General features: G+C 42.8%; 1 protein-coding gene across 2 annotated transcripts in view; it reads right to left on the bottom strand.

Moving 5' to 3' along the window:
• Positions 1-20,208, bottom strand: part of DCDC2 (doublecortin domain containing 2) — a 76,740-nt gene that overhangs the window by 11,638 nt on the left and 44,894 nt on the right. For both annotated transcript variants that reach the window (XM_051612088.1, XM_051612089.1), the window contains one exon: positions 11,998-12,098. In XM_051612088.1, coding sequence (XP_051468048.1) covers positions 11,998-12,098 — 101 coding nt within the window. The remainder of the gene's footprint in view (positions 1-11,997; positions 12,099-20,208) is intronic.

Below are 20,208 nucleotides of genomic sequence, written 5' to 3'. Positions count from 1 at the left end.
AGAGTTGGGGCTGTTCAGCTTAGAGAAGAGAAGGCTCTGGGGAGACATTATTGTGGCCTTCCAGTACTTGAGAGGGGCTACAGGAAAGCTGGGGAGGGGCTTTTCATCAGAGAAGATAGTGATAAGGCAAGGGGTAATGGTTTTAAGCTGAGAGAGGGCAGATTTAGGTTAGATATTAGGAAGAAATTCTTCACCATGAGGGTAGTAAGGTGTTGGAATAGGTTGCCTAGGGAGGTTGTGGGAGCTCCCTCCCTGGAGGTATTCAAGGCCAGGTTGAATGAGGTTTCGTGTGGCCTGGTCCAGTGGGAGGTGTCCCTGCTCATAGCAGAGAGGTTGGAACCTGATGGTCTTTATGGTCCTTTCCAACCTTAATCATTCTATGAGGACCAGAGAAGCATGAGGTGATTTCATTCTTATTCCTTGAGATAAATTTCACAGAGAAGTAAGTAACTTCCAAGACACAGAATTTTTCTGGTGACTGTGATGGATTACTCCATTCATCCTATAGACAGAACTACTCATAGCAAGGTTTTTAGTTTTGCCTTTTTTATCATTGTAAGAACAAAAGAAATAACCTTTCTTGTACGGCTGGCTGCATCTTTTAAGTGAAGATGATGGTTTTGCAGTCTCCTGGCTGAAAGTACAGTAGTTAAACAAGTAGTTTTCAAACTGTTCTTTCATGATTGTGACCACAATTCTTTGCTTTTCATGGACTATCAACAAAAAGACAGAAGACTTGCATATGTATATTGAAGGCATATTCGACCAAAGGCACGTAGATCAAATGAAGTCATTCTCAACTTCAAGCTGGAAACACAGACCCAGCCTGCCTTCTGGAAACCTTCTGACTTATTAGGAGGTTGTTGAGGAATAGAGTGAATTTCATTTTGCATTCAAGAGGTAAGATTCTTTGATGGTATTTTTAATCCCAGCAAAACCGGTATGTTTAAAACAGAAAGATGTATTCTAATTACACTCATCATGCTATCATTCATTAAGAGCTACATTACCAAATGCCATCATCATTCATGAGCAGTAAGTCATGAAATCTTCAGACATAGAAGCATTTGGCCTCTTTTCCTCTAGGGATGCTAATGTAACCTCTCAGAAGGTTTGTACATGACTGATACTATAATATTGAAAAGTGCAGTGTCACAAATCATTTCAGGCTGAAATTATTTTGTACCATTAATGCAAAACATAATTTTGTTTTATTGAAGCCATTTGGAAATGTTTACTTGGCTAATGGTCACAACAGACAAACAGTGAGGTAGACAATAAAAATCTTAATGGTCACAAATACCAGCATGAATACATTTCACAAATGCAGCATCAGGAACACTTAAATTTGATTGCACCAAACCTCTCCAGAACAGAGCAGCCTCTGCACCTACCCAGTCAGGAATGCTTTGCAGCTGCACTACACAGATTCCAACAGCAAAACATTTTGTTCCTGAACCAGAGAGGGTTGCTAAGTGACAGCAGCCCTCTTCTATTCCACACCATTTTCAAAACTCAAGCTCTTAACAACAAGCAAATTACTAGTTAAGGGTTCATCAGTCTTACACGTTTACACTTCCCACATAGTAAATGTGTTGTTGTTCCTGAAGGTAAAAAAAATCTTTATCCTCACAACATTTAAACTCCAATCTTTTTTATAAGTGGGATGCCTTATTTATTTTTATTATTATTATTTTAACAACTAATGAAGCACCTGAGACCACAGAGTCTATATTTTCCTATGATCAGAGCACCCAGAAGTCTAACTGGAATGAATGGAAACTACGTAACTTGAAGTGTAGAAAAAACAGCTTTACAAACTCCATTCCTCAGTTTCATTGTGTGACATTGTGTGTGTAATTCCCTAATCACAAGACAGCCATGGCAGAGAAGAAAACATTTCATCAGATCCTTATTTTTTTAAGATGTACCTAAGTCAACAATATTTTTCTCCATCTATTTCACTGACCATCATATCTAGTTTTTCCATAACATTTTCCATGTGTCCATTAAAACTTGCTTAAACTTCACACCCTAAAATACAGCATGATCTGTTGAGCATCTCTGTAGACAATGAGCAGACTGAAAAGCACTTAAAAATAAGTGCTACTGAGACTGGAGAAAAAAAAAAAAATTGTCACAAACAGACACTTCTACACTGAATGAAAAATATTCTAAAAGTTAAACAATTTGAGAATTGTCTCCTCTAGGAATGATAGATTTCTTAAAGATGGGTGCACACAGAGAGAGGATACTTTTTTTCAAACTTGTATCAACGTTAATTTTACAACAGAATTGCATTTGCAGGCTTCACTCACAAGTGAAGGCACTCCAACAGTTGGCCACACAGGCCTTTAAAGAAAAGGTCACACCCTGCTGCTATAGCTTCAAGAAATCACAGTGATCCAATGCAGAAACTGAGGAAAGATCTCTTTTCTGAACCAACCAGAATAAGTTTCCCTACCTCACACTAAAAAACAATAAGAAAAGTAAGTGTAAATCAATGGAGCTGAAATAAGAACATGCAGGGGGGAAATACCATTTTTAAATCCTTACTGGTGTCATGCAAAATGTTTCTTCATTAAATGTTCTGGCCTTTTTAATCAAGGAACGTCTCGAAGCACTCAGCCTGTTTGAATGTTGAATCAATGCAAACTTTAATATTTTGCCTTCAGCAACAGGAAAGAAACATTTTGTGCTGTTCACTGAGGCGAATCCTGGGTCTCTGAAGCAAAATATATACTCTGTAATGACAACTGCAAATGAAAGGTGCAATTTTTCTGCTTCTAATGATACACTCCAGCTACAAAGAGAGCACCTAGAGGAGCTACACAATCTCCCATCATATCACAGCCCAGGAAATCGGGAATAATAAGTGGCATCACTACTGCATTCATCAGTGGACTTGTCTGTAATAATGGAAAGCAAATGGCTACTGAAAGAACCAAGAAAGTGAGCATCTACAAAACACACAAATCAGTGCCCATTAGAAAAATCCATCATCCATTGATTCTTAAAAATAAACATAGAAATGGACAGGGAGATGAGGGTGATTAATCTGGAGGGGAAAAGAAAAAAAAGAGATTCATTCTACATCACTTACATCTCAATAGCCAGTAGCATGTACCCCATGGCAAAGTAGGCTGGCACAACATGCCTGAATTCCTTGTGAGGAAACTTCGTATCTCATAAGTCTCAGGCTTAACCCACCTCCCAAGAACTCAGCATAGGAGAAGAACAACCATATTTATGGAGATGGATAAACCAATGCAAATTTGCAGTGTTATTTCAATACTATTAATACCAACTACTGCTTTTTTTTTATTTCATAACATATATAAAATTAAAGAAAAAGTAGTAGTTCATCTTGAAAACTTTACAAGTTAGAAAATTTTATGTCTTAGAAAAAGTTACTATGAATGCATTTACATTATTAACAGCAAACTCAAAGTAACACACTTAATTACCATTTCAAATAGGAAACTGGTATTGTTTTGCTGCCTCCCTACTAAGAACTGTAATAAAACCACCTTGTTCCCTTGCTATTTACACAATTGATTTCATAGTCTGTCATCAGTTCCCACAGATGTTGACACAGTGATGTAAACAATCAACCTAGAGTAAGTCTGCATGTCAAAAGAAGAACCACCCAGTTCGTATTTGGAAGCTCAGGCGTCAGAATATAGAACAGAGGATCTGGTTTGATTTTAGGCAAAACATCAATTTTTCCTCCTTGATGTTCAATTAGAATTGTCAGCTAGTCTAGAGTAAAGCAAATCCTGTTCTTTTAATGTGTTCTCAGCTGGCAGACAGCATTTTGCAGAATAGGACATAAGCAGGTGTCTAGCCAGTATTACACTCAGTTTAGTTAATGGCTAATCTGGCATTTGTTCAACCATGTACTTCACAGGGCAAGACAGAGAAGGTGCAAGAAAAAAAAATGAAAAAAACCCTAAGCTCTGTCTTCAACACCTCATTTATGTGGCTGATGGAAATAATAGCAAATCAGAAGTGTCAGCATTCTAGTGAAAGCTGGCATGTAAATATTTATGCATTATGCAAGATAGTCAAACCCGGGCTGGCTGCCCTTTTCCATATTTCTAGCAATAACAGAAACTGCAGTTCAGATAAGAAAAAGGTATAAAGTTGTACATCACCAAATTTAAAAGTATTTTAAAGGTCATTAATTAGAACTTAACATGTAAAATGCTAAGTGCTTCCAAGGTCTGAATAACCTCAACTACAAAAAGTACTCAGTGCTTCTCAGCAGAACCTGGCTTCTTGCCAGATTACCTTGGAAAAGATACTTGAAGTTTTAAAATAAGAAATAAACCATGGTTTGGGTTGCAATAAATCCTGGTGCTTTGTTTGGCTTTTCTGAAAAACAGATTGTTAATAGTGTGCATGACTGGTTTTTTGTATTATTCCCCCCTCAAACACACCTGCTTCCAGTTCCTTGTCAAGGTAGCAATACCAGTTGAGAGCAACTGAAAAAAAAGGACAATGCATGGGCCTTGGTACATGAGCTTAGAGGTATCAAGCAAGTTCCTAGCATTGCAAGCTTGCCAGCACAACTGATGGTCACTGGCAACTACATCAACCACAGCTACCACTGTGAAGTACAAAACCAGCTGTGGAGAGTCAGCTGTTCTTCCCTCCATAGTGACAGTCACCATCTTCTGGCTGAGGCAAACAGGTGAGATCCACTGGCAAAGCTGTTGCCTGTAAGGCTGCTGTCTCCAGGGCTCTTGGACTTCTTAAGAATCACAGTCAACCTAAAAACTAAGACCTGACAATCTAATTTACACTGTCTTTACACTGTTTTACGCTACTCAGTAGTTTTACGCTACTTTAAACACCGTCAGAGGCCAGTAAGCAGGCTAATAATTTCTCCATTTGAGTATTATGCTGTCAAGACCAGGGCAGGATAAACTTCAGGATGTCATAAGAAACAAAGATTAAGATGACTGGTGGTAGGTTCAGTACAACCCAACACATCCTAATTATCACAACTCACAAGAACTCCTGCAGTTATCAGGGCTGATGAGCTTAATGGTGTTTACCACGTAAGTCTCTAAGGCTGGGACAGGTATTTGCTGTTAAAAGACAGAGCCGTAGCATTCCTTATATCAGTGACCAGGACAGTCATACTCTTGTCTCTTTCAATCACCAGATTAATGCATCTTCAAGAACAATGTCTATAAAATAGCTGAGCAACACTCTTTCCCACCAAAGTGCTGAATGAGGTGGGTGTCCTGGTGACAGAGGATATAAAGAAGGCAGAGGTACTGATGCCTTCTTTGCCTCTGTCTTTACTGCTGCAGACTCTCCCCAGGAACTCCAGATCCCTAAAGCCCCAGAAGAAGTCAGGATGAAGGAGGAGTTTGCTTTGGTAGATGAGGATTGGGTTAGGGATCCGTTGAGTAATCTGGACATGCATAAATCGATGGGTCTGGGTGGAATACACCTGTGGGTGCTGAGGGAACTGGTGGAGGTCATTGTTAGGCCACTCTCCATCATCTTTGGTAAGTCTTTGCCCAGTCTACAAGAAGGGCAAGAAGGAGGACCTAAGTAACTATAGACCGGTCAGCCTCACCTCCATCCCTGGAAAGGTGGTGGAACAACTTGTTCTTGGCACTATCTACAGGCATATCAAGGATGAGGGGGTCATTAAGAGCAGTCAACATGGTTTTACCAAGGGGAAGTCACGTTTGACTAACCTTATAGCCTTCGATGAGGAAGTAACTAGGTAGATAGATGATGGTAGGGCCATAGATGTGGTTTGTCTTGATTTCAGTAAAGCATTTGACACCGTCTCCCACAGCATCCTCGTAGCTAAACTGAGGAAGTGTGGTCTTGATGGTCAGGTAGTGAGGTGGATCATGAACTGGTTGAAATGAGTAAGTCAGAGAGTTGTGGTCAATGGGACAAAGTCTAGTTGGAGGAGGGTGACTAGTGGAGTCCTGGATGAGGGAACAGAGTGTGCCCTCAGCAAGTTTGCTAATGACACCAAGCTGGGAGGAGTGGCTGACACACCAGAAGGCTGTGCTGCCATTCAGTGAGACCTAGACAGGCTGGAGAGTTGGGCAGGGAGAAACTTGATGAAATTCAACAAGGGCAAGTGTAGAGTTTTCATCTGGGGAAGAACAACCCCATGTACCAGTACAGGTTGGGGGCTGACCTGCTGGAGAGCAGTGTAGGAGAAAGAGACCTAAGGGTCCTGGTGGACAGGAGGACGACCATGAGCCAGCAATGTGCCCTTGTGGCCAAGAAGGCCAATGGCATCCTGGGGTGCATTAGAAAGTGTGTGGTTAGTAGGTCAAGGGAGGTTCTCCTCCACTCTGTTCTGCCTTGGTGATGCTGCATCTGGAATATTGTGTCCAGTTCTGGGCCCCACAGTTCAAGAAGGACAGGGAAATGCTTGAAAAGAGTCCAGCACAGAGCCACAAAGATGATTAAGGGAGTGCAACATCTCCCTGATGAGGAAAGGCTGAGGGAGCTGGGTCTCTTTAGCTTGGAGGAGACTGAGGGGCGACCTCATCAATGTTTACAAATACGTTAAGAGTGTCAGGAGGATGGAGCCAGGCTTTTTTCAGTGATGTCCAGTGATAGGACAAGGGGCAATGGGTGCAAACTGGAGCATACGAGGTTCCATGTGAATATCAGGAAGAACTTCTTTACTGTGAGAGTGACAGGGCACTGGAACAGGCTGCCCAGAGAGGTTGTGGAGTCTCCTTCCCTGGAGACATTCAAAACCCGCCTGGACACGTTCCTGTGTGATGTGCTCTGGGTGATCCTGCTCTGGCAGGGGGGTTGCACTAGGTGATCTTTTGAGGTCCTTTCCAACCCCTAAGATTCTGTCATTCTGTGAAAGTGAATAATTCAGTGAGAATGATCCTCCTTAGAAACAGCAGCCTAAAATAAAATCGAGAGATCCAGATAATTTTGTTTTTTTCAGATGGATGTAGTGCTATTCTTCAAAAGAGCTACAGCAGCAACTTCGTATGTGGCTTTTGTTAATGTACAGATTGGTATTGCAGGCAGAAATTCTAACAAAGTATATAAAACTCCTATTTTCCCTCAGGGTTTTTTTAAAGGCAGAATAAATGTCCTGTATGTCAAATATTCTTTTATCCAATTGAAATAAATTGAAAAAAATCAGCCAACTAAATAGTAAACACAAAAAAACCCCGAAGCCTACTAAAATGAAAGTTGATTCCAGGACTGAAATAACAAAAAATGAACAAATACAGAATCACAGAAAAATGAGGTTGGAAGAGACCTCTAAAGCAGTGGTTTCCAAACTGTCTTGATTGCACATCCCATCATTAAAAAAATTTTTAGCACATACCCCAAATATATGTATATTTACTTATTTATAAATTATGTACACGTACTACTGAAGTTCTAACATTTTCTCCCTGCACCCCAATGGATTGTCTGTCATACCCCCTGGGCTGTGCACACTCCACTTTGCAAACAAATGCCCTAGAGGATATCTAAGCCAGTGCCCTGCTGGACCAACTTCAAAGTAAAAATAGGGTTTTTGAGGGCCTGTCCAGTTTAGTTTTAAAAATCACCGAATAGGAAGATTTCCGACCCTGTCTGGACAGGAAAATCCTCACAGTTCACTCTGTTGAAAATGTTTTTCTTGTGTCCAAAGAGTATTTTCCTTGCTGCAAGTTCTGACCATTGTCTCATCTTCTCATTGTGCAACACAGACAAAAGGCTGGGTCCATCTTCCTTGTGACTCCATCTGTCGCTGAAGAGAGCAATTTGATCTACCTTCTGCTTAGCCTTTAAGGTGAAACAAATCCAGTTTCCTAAGTTTCAACTTATGTCATATGCTCTAGCCCTCTCAATGTTTTAGTGTGTTGCTGTGCTGGACTCTGTCCTGTTCGTAAACACCTCTCTTGTACTAGGAAGAACTCAAAACTGGACAAAACATTTTAGATACAGCCTCAGAGGAGGGAGGAGAGAATCTGTTCCCTTGATGTGCTGGCTGTGCTCTTCATAGAATCATAGAATCATAGAATCTTAGGGGTTGGAAGGGACCTCGAAAGATCATCTAGTCCAACCCCCCCTGCTAGAGCAGGGTCACCTAGAACACATCACACAAGAACGCATCCAGGTGGGTTTTGAATGTCTCCAGTGAAGGAGACTCCACAACCTCCCTGGGCAGCCTGTTCCAGTGCTCTGTCACTCTCACAGTAAAAAAATTTTTTCGTATATTCACCTTGAACCTCCTATGCTCCAATTTCCACCCATTACCCCTTGTCCTATCACTGGTCATCACTGCAAAAAGCCTAACTCCATCTCCCTGACACTTACCCCTTACGTATTTGTAAACATTAATGAGGTCACCTCTCAGTCTCCTTTTCTCCAAGCTAAAGAGACCCAGCTCCCTCAACCTCTCCTCATAAGGGAGATGTTCTACTCCCTTAATCATCTTTGTAGCTCTGCGCTGGACTCTCTCAAGCAGATCCCTGTCCTTCTTGAACTGAGGGGCCCAGAACTGGACACAATACTCCAGATGCGCCTCACCAATGCAGAATAAAGAGGTAGGAGAACCTCTCTTGACCTACTAACCACACCCTTTCTAATGCACCCCAGGATGCCGTTGGCCTTCTTGGCCACAAGGGCACATTGCTGGCTCTTACAAACGCAGCCAGACTGCAGAGTCTACTTTCATGACCAACAGGGAGCACTGCTGACTCATCATTAACTTGTCAGTCACAAGAGCTGCAGGGCCCCTCCTGCAGAGTTGCTCCTTAGCCTATCCAAGCCAACTGTACCAATGCACAGTTGTCCTGTCCCAGGGACCCCATGTCATATTTCTCTTTGTTGAACTTCATGATGCTCAAGTCAGCTCATTCCTTCATGCTGTTGATATTGCTTTGAAAGGTAGACCTGCACATCACCTGGTAATGACAATCTGGCTTTACTGCTGAGCTGGATACAGCTGAAACCTGTGCCACCATCCATGTTACCAATGAACATGTTAAAAACCATCTGACCCAGTATTAAATCCTGAGAACTACCATTTATTAAAGAGGTGCAAGTTAAATTTTAACCAGCTGACCTTTTACGCCTCACTGAACCAGCCAGTTTTTGTCCATCCTGTAGCCCAGAAATCCAGTCCCTGCATTCCTCAAGCATATCTTTCCCCTCATAGCTACCACACTTCTCCCAATTTTTCCTACAAATATAAAAGTCTATGCTGAAAGCAAGATAAATCACAGTAATTGCTCTCCCTTCATGTCTGCTTGCTTTCTTGCACATGAGGATAGTTCTTGTGCTTTAAGGATGGCGCCCTTGGGGATCAACCACTTCTCCTGTGTTCATCTGCACTTCAGGGCAGCCTCCCACAGGATCCTGCCTGCCAGTTTACCAAACAAGCCAAAGTCCTCTCTCCTGAATTACAGGATCTGTATTTTATTACTTGTCGTCCTCAATTCCTTCAGGGTCTTAAATCCTATCATCTCATGGCCACTGCAACTAAGGCTGCCACTAAGTATCACATCAGCAGTCAGTTCCTCTTTATTCATGGGTAATCCAGCAGAATGCCTGTTCTAATTATGTATCTCACTACCAACATAAAAAAAATTGTCTTCAACACTCTCCAGAAATCTTCTAGATTGTTTGTGCCCTAGATAGTTACAGTGTATTTACAAACAACTATTTTTAACTCCTTGTCACTCCTTTGTTTAAAATCACACATTAACAATTGTTCCTCAGCACTGAGCTGAGCTGACCACCAGAAAAAATGCACAGCCTTATGCTGCTGAGATTATTTTTAGCCTGGTCAACCTACTGGGTAAACTGGGACTTCTTACACTGCAGCATGAATCAGAAATATTATCAAGAAACACCAAAAGTATAGTACAACATCTTGTGGACTGGTCACAAAGTTGAACAAGCTGGCAAATTCCTACAAATATGTAAGAAGAAAAAGAGGACTGTCTTGTGAGCAACTCACTAGAAATTAGAAAAAGAAAAAAAAAGAAAAAAAGAAAAAAATGATAAATTTTCAGAAAGTAATTTAAGCAGTTCTACTCTCCACTTTATTGGAATAAACTTCAACTTCTCACCTCTGTGCCTGGCAAGATCATGGAGCAGATCCTCCTGAAGGCTCTGCTAAGGCAAGCAAATAACCAAGGGCTGATTGGTGACAGCCAACACAGCTTCACCAAGGGCAAGTCCTGCCTGACTAATTTGATGGCCTTTTACAGTGGGGTCACAGCCTTGGTGGATAAAGGCAGAGCTACAGACATCATCTACCTGGACCTGTCCAAAGCATTCAACACTGTCCCACACGACATTCTCGTCTCCACACTGGAACGTTCTGGCTTTGATGGATGGACCACTCGTTGGATAAGGAACTGGCTGGATGGTTGCACCCGAAGAGTTGTGGTTGATGTCCAAATGGAGACATGTGACAAGTGGTGTTCCTCAAGAGTCCATACTCGGACCAGTACTCATTACCATCTTTGTCGCCAACATGGACAGTGGTATCGAGTGCACCCTCAGCAAGTTTGCTGACTACACCAAACTGTGTGGTGAAATCAGCACACTGGAGGGAAGGGATGTCATCCAGAGGGACCCTGACAGGCTTGAGAAGTGGGCTCGTGCAAACTGCATGAAGTTCAACAAGGCCAAGTGCAAGGTTCTGCACCTGGGCTGAGGCAATTCCACACACAAATACAGGTTGGGAGGAGAAGGGATTGAGGGCAACCCTGCAGAGAAGGACTTGGGGGTGATGGTGGATGAGAAGCTCAACGTGAGCCAGCAATGTGTGCTTGCAGCCCAAAAACCAACTGTATCCTGGGCTGCATCAAAAGAAGTTTGGACAGCCAGTTGAGGGAGGTGATTTTTCCCTCTGCTCTGCTCTTGTGAGACCCCACCTGGAGTACTGTGTCCAGTTCTGGAGCCCCCAACATAAGAAGGACACAGAGCTCCTTGAGCAAGTCCAGAGGAGGGCAACAAAAATGAGCAGAGGACTGGAGCACCTCCCCTATGAAGACAGGCTGAGGGAGCTGGGGTTGTTCAGCCTGGAGAAGAGGAGGCTCCAAAGTGACCTTATAGCAGCTTTCCAATACCTGAAGGGGGCCTACAAGAAAGCTGGGGCAGGACTTTTTGAATGGACATGTAGTGAGAGGACAAGTGGCAATGGTTTAAAACTTGAAGAGGAGAGATTTAGATTAGCTACTAGGAGGAAACTCTTTACTGTGAGGGTGGTAAGGCACTGGAACAGGTTGCCCAGGGAGGTCGTGGAAGCCTCATCCCTGGCAGTATTCAAGGCCAAGTTGGATGGGTCTCTAGGCAACCTCATCTTGTGATAGGTGTCCCTGCCCACATAGGGGGGTTGGATCTAGATGATTTTTAAGGTCCCTTCTAATCCTAACCTTCCTATGATTCTATGATTCTATGTGGTTACCTATTTGCTGTAATATTTAAGTTCACAGGAGTTTCTTTTTAAAACGATTCAAAGTAAAACAAAGGGGATACAATCTTATGTTTGGTTATCAAGACCTATTTATGGCACATAAGTCTTATAATGAAAAAGTTGCCCAACTAAGGACCCTGTTGTTCCAACAGAAGAAAGAGCTGGCAGCTTTAATAAAAATCAGATAAATCCACACCTGTGGTTCTGACCTTGATTCTGTGCCATAGTCCCTTTACACTGCTCCACCAGTATAAAGGGACTGTGATTCAGGTGGCTTTATTTGGCAGGCAGGGAGTTCTGATTCTTTAAGGCCCTATAAAGGCACTTAAAGCAGTTCTCAAGCTTATGTATGGAGAAAAGCTAACTGGTCTTTGATCCATTAACAGAAAAAGGAAGATTTGCTAAAGCTGCCATAAAAGAAACCATATAGTTGAGCTGTCACAAACACCCCCCCAAGAATTCTGCTGTACACTTTAAAGAAACTGAGGACGGAAGAACAATACACAGCCTGTGATCCTAATTAAGCCATTTATTTAAAGCTCAGTCCATACCTGGTCCAGAGGAACTTCTACACGAGTATCTTCATCTTCCTGCACTTCAGCTGCTCCCCACGTTTCAGACAGCTCTTCTCTGGCTTTGTAATTCTCTTCACCTACAATTTAAAAAGACACAGAGTGGAAGGAAGTGAAGTCCAATTGTGACACTGTGTGGCACAGCTGCTGAACTGCATTCAATTTTATTTGTAAGAGCAGGTTTCTGAGCTCACCCACCACTCCCTATGCAGGTCTTTTAATGAAGTTTTCAGTCTCCCATTATTGTCTATTTGTTTTCTTTTCCTTTCAGTAACAAATACTTATATGCTACACCATTTGGGGAAGGACAGGAAACAGAGACTAATCAAAGCCCTGGATCTGAAGTTCCTTCATTTCTGGCAAAGGTCAGGAGGAAATCAGGACTTAAAACATTTCAACATTACTTCTATTTCTACAATCAATTGTAGTACTATCTAGTAACTAGCATTATAGCAGACATCTAGCAAAAATCTGTCTATGAATCAACAACAAACATGGTAAACCAGGAAAAGACTAAAAGATTAATAGAAAAAATAAGGTTAATGCTACTCCCCACTCTTGGGCACATGCAAGTAGAATCATAACTGAAACTTCATATCCACATTAACAGAGCACATACTTCTAGCAAAAAAGGTTAAGGCTTACAATTATATTAAATTTTGCAAAGCTCTTACACAATTTAGTTTGAGTGGGGTTTTTTTTCACCAAAGTGGAAGTAACAACTAGGGGTCTTTGAGGTTTTTCTAATGCTTTCAGTATCAGCTGGGAAAGTGAAGACAGGTACATACAGAAAACAAGCTGTTTCCAAATAACACGCATTCCTTTCTCCCTTTCCCCCCCAAATGAAAACAGCCTAGAAATTAAAATCAGAGATTACACCAAAGCATCTCCCTCTCTTTCCACCTGTATAGGAAAGGAAGATGGTCCTATGCTGATGCATTCATAGCCAACATAATAAGTAGCTACAGTAAGAAAGAAGAAAACTACTGTGCTGTTTTGGATTGCCTCTTAATTCTTCATAAAAGAATGTGAACTTGACAATACCAACTGACCATGCAATTGGTCTGCATTGCTGGACACTGTTAAATAAAAAAAAAAACAATGAAGCACTGAACCATTTACAGAACCATTGAGAAAGAGCAAAAATAATGGATAAAAAGCATTCAAGAAATCCAGAGTCCACCTGCGTAAAAAGTAAGCACTGACTACTCTGAAAGTTATTTTTCTGGTTAATTTCTCATCACTATGAGAGCAAAGGAAAGAGATTACTCTGGGTGCAAAATTCTGAGGCCTACCATACCACTGAAAATGGCTAACTGTAGGGGAGGTGCCATTTCATGCAGATAGCCTCAGACGTCTACTGACAGGCCACTGACAAGAACACCAAAAATGAAAGCCCTTCTCAGTTTCAAATGAAGAGAGAGAAACAGGGAAATCTGTGGAACATCACAATGATATTCCAGAGTGGTACTGCTGGTTGCATCTTAGGAGAGAGATTTTCTGATGGACACAGCAGTTTGAGTACCTGAGAATCAGTCCCACTGGAACCTGCACATGCCGCCAAAAGATCTATATGACTTGCCCTCTGAAAGTACAGGTGCTGGAAATAACACAGGGTTCTAAGCATTACTGACTGATTCTTGTCCTAAACATCTCAAACATCTTGAAAAAGGTCCCATCTTCATAGTTAGCATGGAAATAATAATTTTGTTTTCTTCATTTCCTTTTTTTTTGTGTGTGTGTGCCTTATTAAATATAATGCATCTATTATAGCATGTTCCATGGAAACCAACTAAGGACATCCCACATTTGCTGGCAGTGTGGTAAATCTTGGACAATCTACGTGTGTATTTCTCACTACAGACCCCTTTACCAAGATAGGGTTTTTTTACAAACTCAGCAATAAAAACATGGAGTGGTTGAAAGTAGCAACAAAACTGCATCTGCGTGCATGCTACTTGGACTTTTTCAAATAACCAATGCACTTCACATTTCTCCTTTTTTTGAGCTCTCTAAGGGACAGAAGGTTCTGTTTCTCTTGATAGTATTTTTGTTGCTTCTCATCATAGACATTCAATTGAGATACAGATCACTGCCATACTCTGCAAGGAAAATTTCATGTGTTCCTTGAAAGCCACCGTGATGACTCTTCTAACTTAAGGCCTCTCCTTAAGTACCGTAAGAAAATAACCTTGCCCTAGATTCCTTGCCTCACTGAACTACAAAAAGCTGAAGCAGTGTCTGAGAGAACTGCATTTAATGTCACCATCATTTCATTTAGACTTTGTAATGACACCTTTGACTTTAAAATCCCCAAATCTTTGAACCAAAATGGGGATTGTCTGGCCTCAAGGTAAAAGGACTTTGATGCAGAGGTAATTCTCATCAGGTTTTTCTCTGGCAGGGCAAAAGAAAAAGTACAGGCGACATTAACATGTGATGGCCCTAGAGGCTAAATCCACAAAATTCATCTCAAGAGTTAAGGATTCTCAGTTTTAAAGCACCTTTCCATAGAAAAGTAGATCAGCCTCAGGGCTATGCTTAATATTCCAGCAATTAAACTCTACACAAGGAGACAGACATGCTGCTGTTTCCTAAAATCTTAACCATTAAACCAGGAGGGAGTGAGGGAGAGGGAGGAAGACAGTAAGTTTCTACCCAGATCATGCAAAGAACTTTCCCATTCAAAAGACCATACCCAAAAAGCTAGTAACAGAGGAATTTCAATAAGCAAAACCTGAAATGCCCATGGGATTTCCTCCAAGCATTTTCTAACATGTATCTGCTCAGAAAGTTGGTCATAAATGAAAAGAGATTAGTTGAGAAGAGCTCTGCACAAACTTCCAGTATCTCTGAAGGATACCGCTGTTCATTGCCTTGCACAGAAAGCACTCTGAAGTGAAACAGTGCTCTTGCTCCTCCACAGAATGGAAGATGCCAAAACTAGATGGCAGGCTGCAATGGGAAAGAACAGCAACCACAGAAGTCATTAAAAAAAAATAAAAATCAAATATAGTGATTCCAGACAAAATGGGAAACTATCTCATTTTCTGAACAGCTATATTATATATTAAAGAATAGTGTATTTCAAATGCATACAACACAAAAGATCACTAGTTGGTTTCTGAAAGGATGGCAGAAAACATTTGTTGTCAAAAAAAAAAAAAAAAAGGAAAAGAAAATATATTTAAAGAAATAAGAAAACTGACAACAAAAAGGAAATTAATTATTTGCCTCTGCACAAACATGACAGTATGGAAGACAAATGTCCAAAACACATGTACCATTAATAATCAGGGAAGGAAGGAAAACTTTCAGGTCTGAAATGTGTCAAAACAGGTGATGAAAAAAAATTACAACAACTGAAAAATGGGAAAGTTCTAAAACTTGAACAAATATAAAATTGGAAAGAAAATTGCCAGGAATGTAATTAGTCTTACATTAGGACACATACACTTCTTATCTTTTGGTACCAAAAGTGAAAATAATCAAAAAATAGTAAAACAAATGACAAAAAATTAACTTGATTAAATGGAGCATTAAGAAAAAATAGCTTAAAATGTAAACATTATTAGTGATGTTACCTCTCTTCAGGCAGAAATATTTACACTTTTTGCATGTGAATTTACAAGTATCTGGAGGAGAGCAGCTGAGTGCAAGCCAACACATTACTTGTTTACGTGATTCTGAGTCAATATCTCATCAGCAGGAGTTTGCAGACCACATTAATTACTAATTCCAGTGCTGCGAGTTACTCAGCACCTCCCAAGCCAATGTGTTAGGTTGAGTAATTTTGCCTCGTATTTTATAGGCAGTATTTCAGAAATGATTTTGGTTTAGGAAAAAAAAAAAAGCACCAAAACCCCATTATTGATGCAGTATTTCACATCTCTGTCTGAATCAATAGTCAGTTTCTACACACATCTCTAAGGGAGGAAAAAGCAACAAGGCATTTTAGAACAACACTATAAATTACATGAAAACAGCACTTTTGCAAGTCTCCATTTTACTTTGTTATGGGCTTCTATTGCAATCTCTAGTCAAGTTAGAAATAAGTAGTGTATCTTACTGAAACAAGAATTCCCAGCACTTCCATGAGATGGCACATTTATGCCTGCCCCAAATAGTTCATAAAATACTATAGATTAAACATGCTCCTCATTCAAAAGGTAGTTCTGACTTTCTGTGCCTCAAAGTAACTGAGAATTGGCCACAGTCAGGGTCATGGCAACACTGGGGAAGAAGAGCTCTAAAAGGGCATGAGAAATGACACCAGGCCCAAACCTTACAGGTAGGCTGTGGCATGCTCTACCAATTTGCTTCAAGCTGAGCAGAATATGATGGTAGCAAAGGATTCAAGGGCTCCTCGAGCTCCAAATGCCTCCCTGCATCTTTGCTTCCAAGTATAAATCAGAGGATTTATTTCAGTTAGGTTCTCAACGCCACAGTAAGTGCTGCTTCTGTCAAGCCAAACAAAATACTACTGAGTCTCCTGATCTTCTGTAAGGTTATTTTTCCATGGTGTCCAGACAACCAGAAGAGACTGGAATTTTTCAGGTTTTGCTAGTCACTGTGTGAAAACAGACCTTTGAGCTAAAGACCACCACTATTTTTTATACCCTATACAGAGAGAAATGAGGTAACCTACATAAACATCTCTCATAATTTCTGATTACTTTAAAGCAGGGTCTTGTTCAGTAATGCAGCCAAAAAGGGGAAAGAAGAACCTGCAGAAGGGAAAAGAATGGATCACAAGAGGAAAAAGGCATTCAAGAGGAGCAGCCAACTGGAGAGAGAGGATATGCAGAAGCTGGAGGATATTGACCATGAGGAGAGCAAGCAGAGGCCACGGCTGTGGCGGGGGCTCTGCCCTAAGGACACTGAGGTAACTGAGTGACAGGAGGCGCTGGGGAGGGCTCATCAGGCAAGGCAGGTGGGAGATGGTCTCCACCCATTCAAAACCCTTGGTTAAAAGCAGTGTTGGAAGCCAGGCTGATCTGCCTGAGGGGCAGGCAGCTGTCCAGGTGACAGGCTGCATGGAGTGTCTGAGTCTGTCACCCTTACAGGAGGACAAGGAAGACAACATCTGTGTGTGCTGTGACCAGGTAAATAATTTGCTCAGCTTGGTTGCTGAGCTTAAGCAGGAAGTGGAGAGGTTAAGGACCATACGGGAATGTGAAAGGGAAACAGATTGGTGGAGCTGCACCCTGCCATCCTCAGGAAAAAGGCAGCAGGTGGTAGCTTCACAAGAGGTAGAAGATCCCCACCCTTCTGGTTACCAGGAGGAAGGATGGGAACTAGGAGAGGACAGGGGGGAATGGAAGCAGGTCCCTGCTAGGGCTAGCAGAAGAGTTCCCACTGGACCCTCCCCACATTTCCAGGTGCCTTTACAGAACAGATACAGGGCTCTGGAGATAGGGGACCAGTCAAACAATGATGCTGAAGAAGCCCCATCCAGGCAGCTGTGGAAGCTGCCAGCTCAATGCAATGGGACTGCTCCTAAGGAGCTGACGAAGCAACCAGCTCCTCTGATTAGGACTGCTTCTGAGAAGAGCAAGAGGAGGGTGATAGTGATAGGAGATACCATTCTGAGGGGAACTGAAGGTCCCATATGCCAGCCAGACCCTTCCCACAGGGAAGTATGCTGCCTCCCTGGGGCCAGGGTGAGGGATATAACCAGTAATCTTCCTGGCCTCATACAGCCCTCAGACCATTATCTTCTTTTGATCTTTCAGGTAGGCAGTGATGAGATGGAGAAAAAAGGTTTGAGAGTAATAAAGAAAGATTTTAGAGCATTGGGACGACTGGTCAAGGGCTTGGGTGCACAAGTTGTGTTCTCCTCTGTCCCTCCAGTCTTGGGGAATGATGAGTGGGTTAACAAGAAGACCTCACAGAACAATGCCTGGCTTCAAAACTGGTGCTACCAGCAGGACTTTGGGTTTTTTGTTCATGGTTTGGTTTACAGGACACCAGGCCTGCTGACACTGGATGGGAAGACCCTGGAAGACCACAGGGGAAAAGGGTAGTTGGGCAGGAATTAGCGGGTACTCATTGATAGGGATTTAACTAGGTTGCAAGGGGGTGGGGGAAAAAGCCAGGCTTACTACAGATGAGCTAGTCAGGCAACCTCACTGGAGGCCCAGCTTAAATGCCTTTATACAAATGCACGCAGCATGGGGAATAAACATGAGGAACTGGAGATGAGGGTGAGCCTGCAGGGCTATGATCTCACTGGCATCACTGAGACCTGGTGGGATGGCTCCTACGACTGGAGCATCAGAATGGAGGGTTACAAACTCTTTAGGAAGGACAGACAGGGGAGACAGGCTGGGGGTGTTGCCCTCTATGTCAAAGATAAGCTGGAGTGCATGGAGCTCTCCCTGGGGATGGAAGTGGAGCCAACAGAAAGCTTAGGGGTTATGACTAAGGGGAAGAAAGGCCAAGGTGACATCACAGTGGGGGTTTGCTACAGGTTGCCTGAGCAGGAGGATAATATAGATGAAGCATTATATAGACAGACAGGAGCAGCTTCACATTCAGAAGCTCAGACTGAAGAGGGAAGCATACAGGGGGTGGAAGCTAGGGCAGGTATCTGGGGAGGATTACAGAGAGGTTGTCTGAGCAGCAAGGGATCAGGTGAGGAGAGCCAAATCCCTGCGAGAATTAAATCTTGCCAGGGATGTTACGAACTATAAGAAAAGCTTCTTGAGGTATGCTGGGGAGAAAAGGACATCCAAGTAGAGTGTAGGCCCTCTCCTGAAAGGAACAGGTGAGGTAGCAACACAGGGTATTGGGAAGGTTGAGGTCCTCAATGACTTCTTTGCTTCAGACTTGTCTGGCAAGTGCTGCATACTCAACGCAAAGGCCACATCAGGTGAAGGCAGGGACTGGGAGAATGAATTACCACCCACCGTGGGTGTAGAGCAGGTTCATGACCATCTAAAGAACCTGAAGGTGCATAAATCTGTTCGGCCTGATGGGATTCATCCACAGGTCCTGAGGGAGCTGGCAGATGAAATTGCTAAGTCTCTGTCCATCATATTTGAGAGGTCATGGCAGTCTGGTGAGGCTCCCGCTGACTGGAAAAAAGGGAACACAGCCCCTATTCTTAAAAAGGGGAAAAATGCAGACCCAGGGAATTACAGGCCGGTCAGTCGCACCTCTGTGCCCAGCAAGGTCATGGAGCAGATCCTCCTGGAAAGTCTGCTAAGGCACATGGAAAATAAGGAGGTGTTTGGTGACAGCCAACATAGCTTCACTAAGGGCAAGTCATGCCTGACCAATCTGGTGGCCTTCTGCAACAAGGCTACAGAGATGGTGGATGGTGGCAGAGGAACTGACGTCATCTACCTGGATTTGTGCAAGGCCTTTGACACTGTCCCACATGACAGCCTGGTCTCCAAACTGACAAGACATGGATTTGACAGATGGACCACCTGGTGGATAAGAGATTGGCTGGATGGCTGCACCCAGAGAGTTGTGGTCAATGGCTCAATGTCCAAATGGAGGCAGGTGATGAGTAGTGTCCCCCAGGGGTCAGTATTGGGACCAGGGCTGTTTAACATCTTTGTTGGAGACATGGACAGTGGGATTGAGTGTATCCTCAGCAAGTTTGCTGATGATACCAAACGTTGTGGTGTGATTGATACCCAAGAGGAAAGGGAGGCCATCCAGAGGGACCTTGACAGGCTGGAGAGGTGGGCTAGTGCCAACCTCATGAAGTTCAACAAGGACAAGTGCAAGGTCCTGCACCTGGGTTGGCACAACTCCAGGCACAAATACAGGCTGGGGGAAGAATGGCTGGAGAGCAGTCCTGCGGAAAAGGACTTGGGGGTGGTAGTTGATGAGAAGCTCAACATGAGCCTCCAGTGTGGGCTGGAGTCCAGAGAGCAACTGCATCCTGGGCTGCATCCAAAGAAGTGTGGCCAGCAGGGCCAGGGAGGTGATTTTGCCCCTCTGCTCTGCTCTGGTGAGACCCCACCTGGAATACTGTGTACAGCTGTGGTGCCCTCAGCATAAGAAAGATACAGACCTGTTGGAGAGGGTCCAGAGAAGGGCCACCAAGATGATCAGAGGGCTGGAGCACCTCTGCTATGAAGACAGGCTAAGACAGTTGGGGCTGTTCAGCCCGGAGAAGAGAAGGCTCCAGGGAGACCTTATAGCAGCCTTCCAGTACTTGAAAGGGGCTAC

The sequence above is a fragment of the Apus apus genome, chromosome 2 (genome assembly GCF_020740795.1).
Source record: "Apus apus isolate bApuApu2 chromosome 2, bApuApu2.pri.cur, whole genome shotgun sequence".
Taxonomy (NCBI): Eukaryota; Metazoa; Chordata; class Aves; order Apodiformes; family Apodidae; genus Apus; species Apus apus.
Note: the sequence above shows the minus strand (reverse complement) of the source record. Positions and strands in the feature narration are given on the sequence as shown.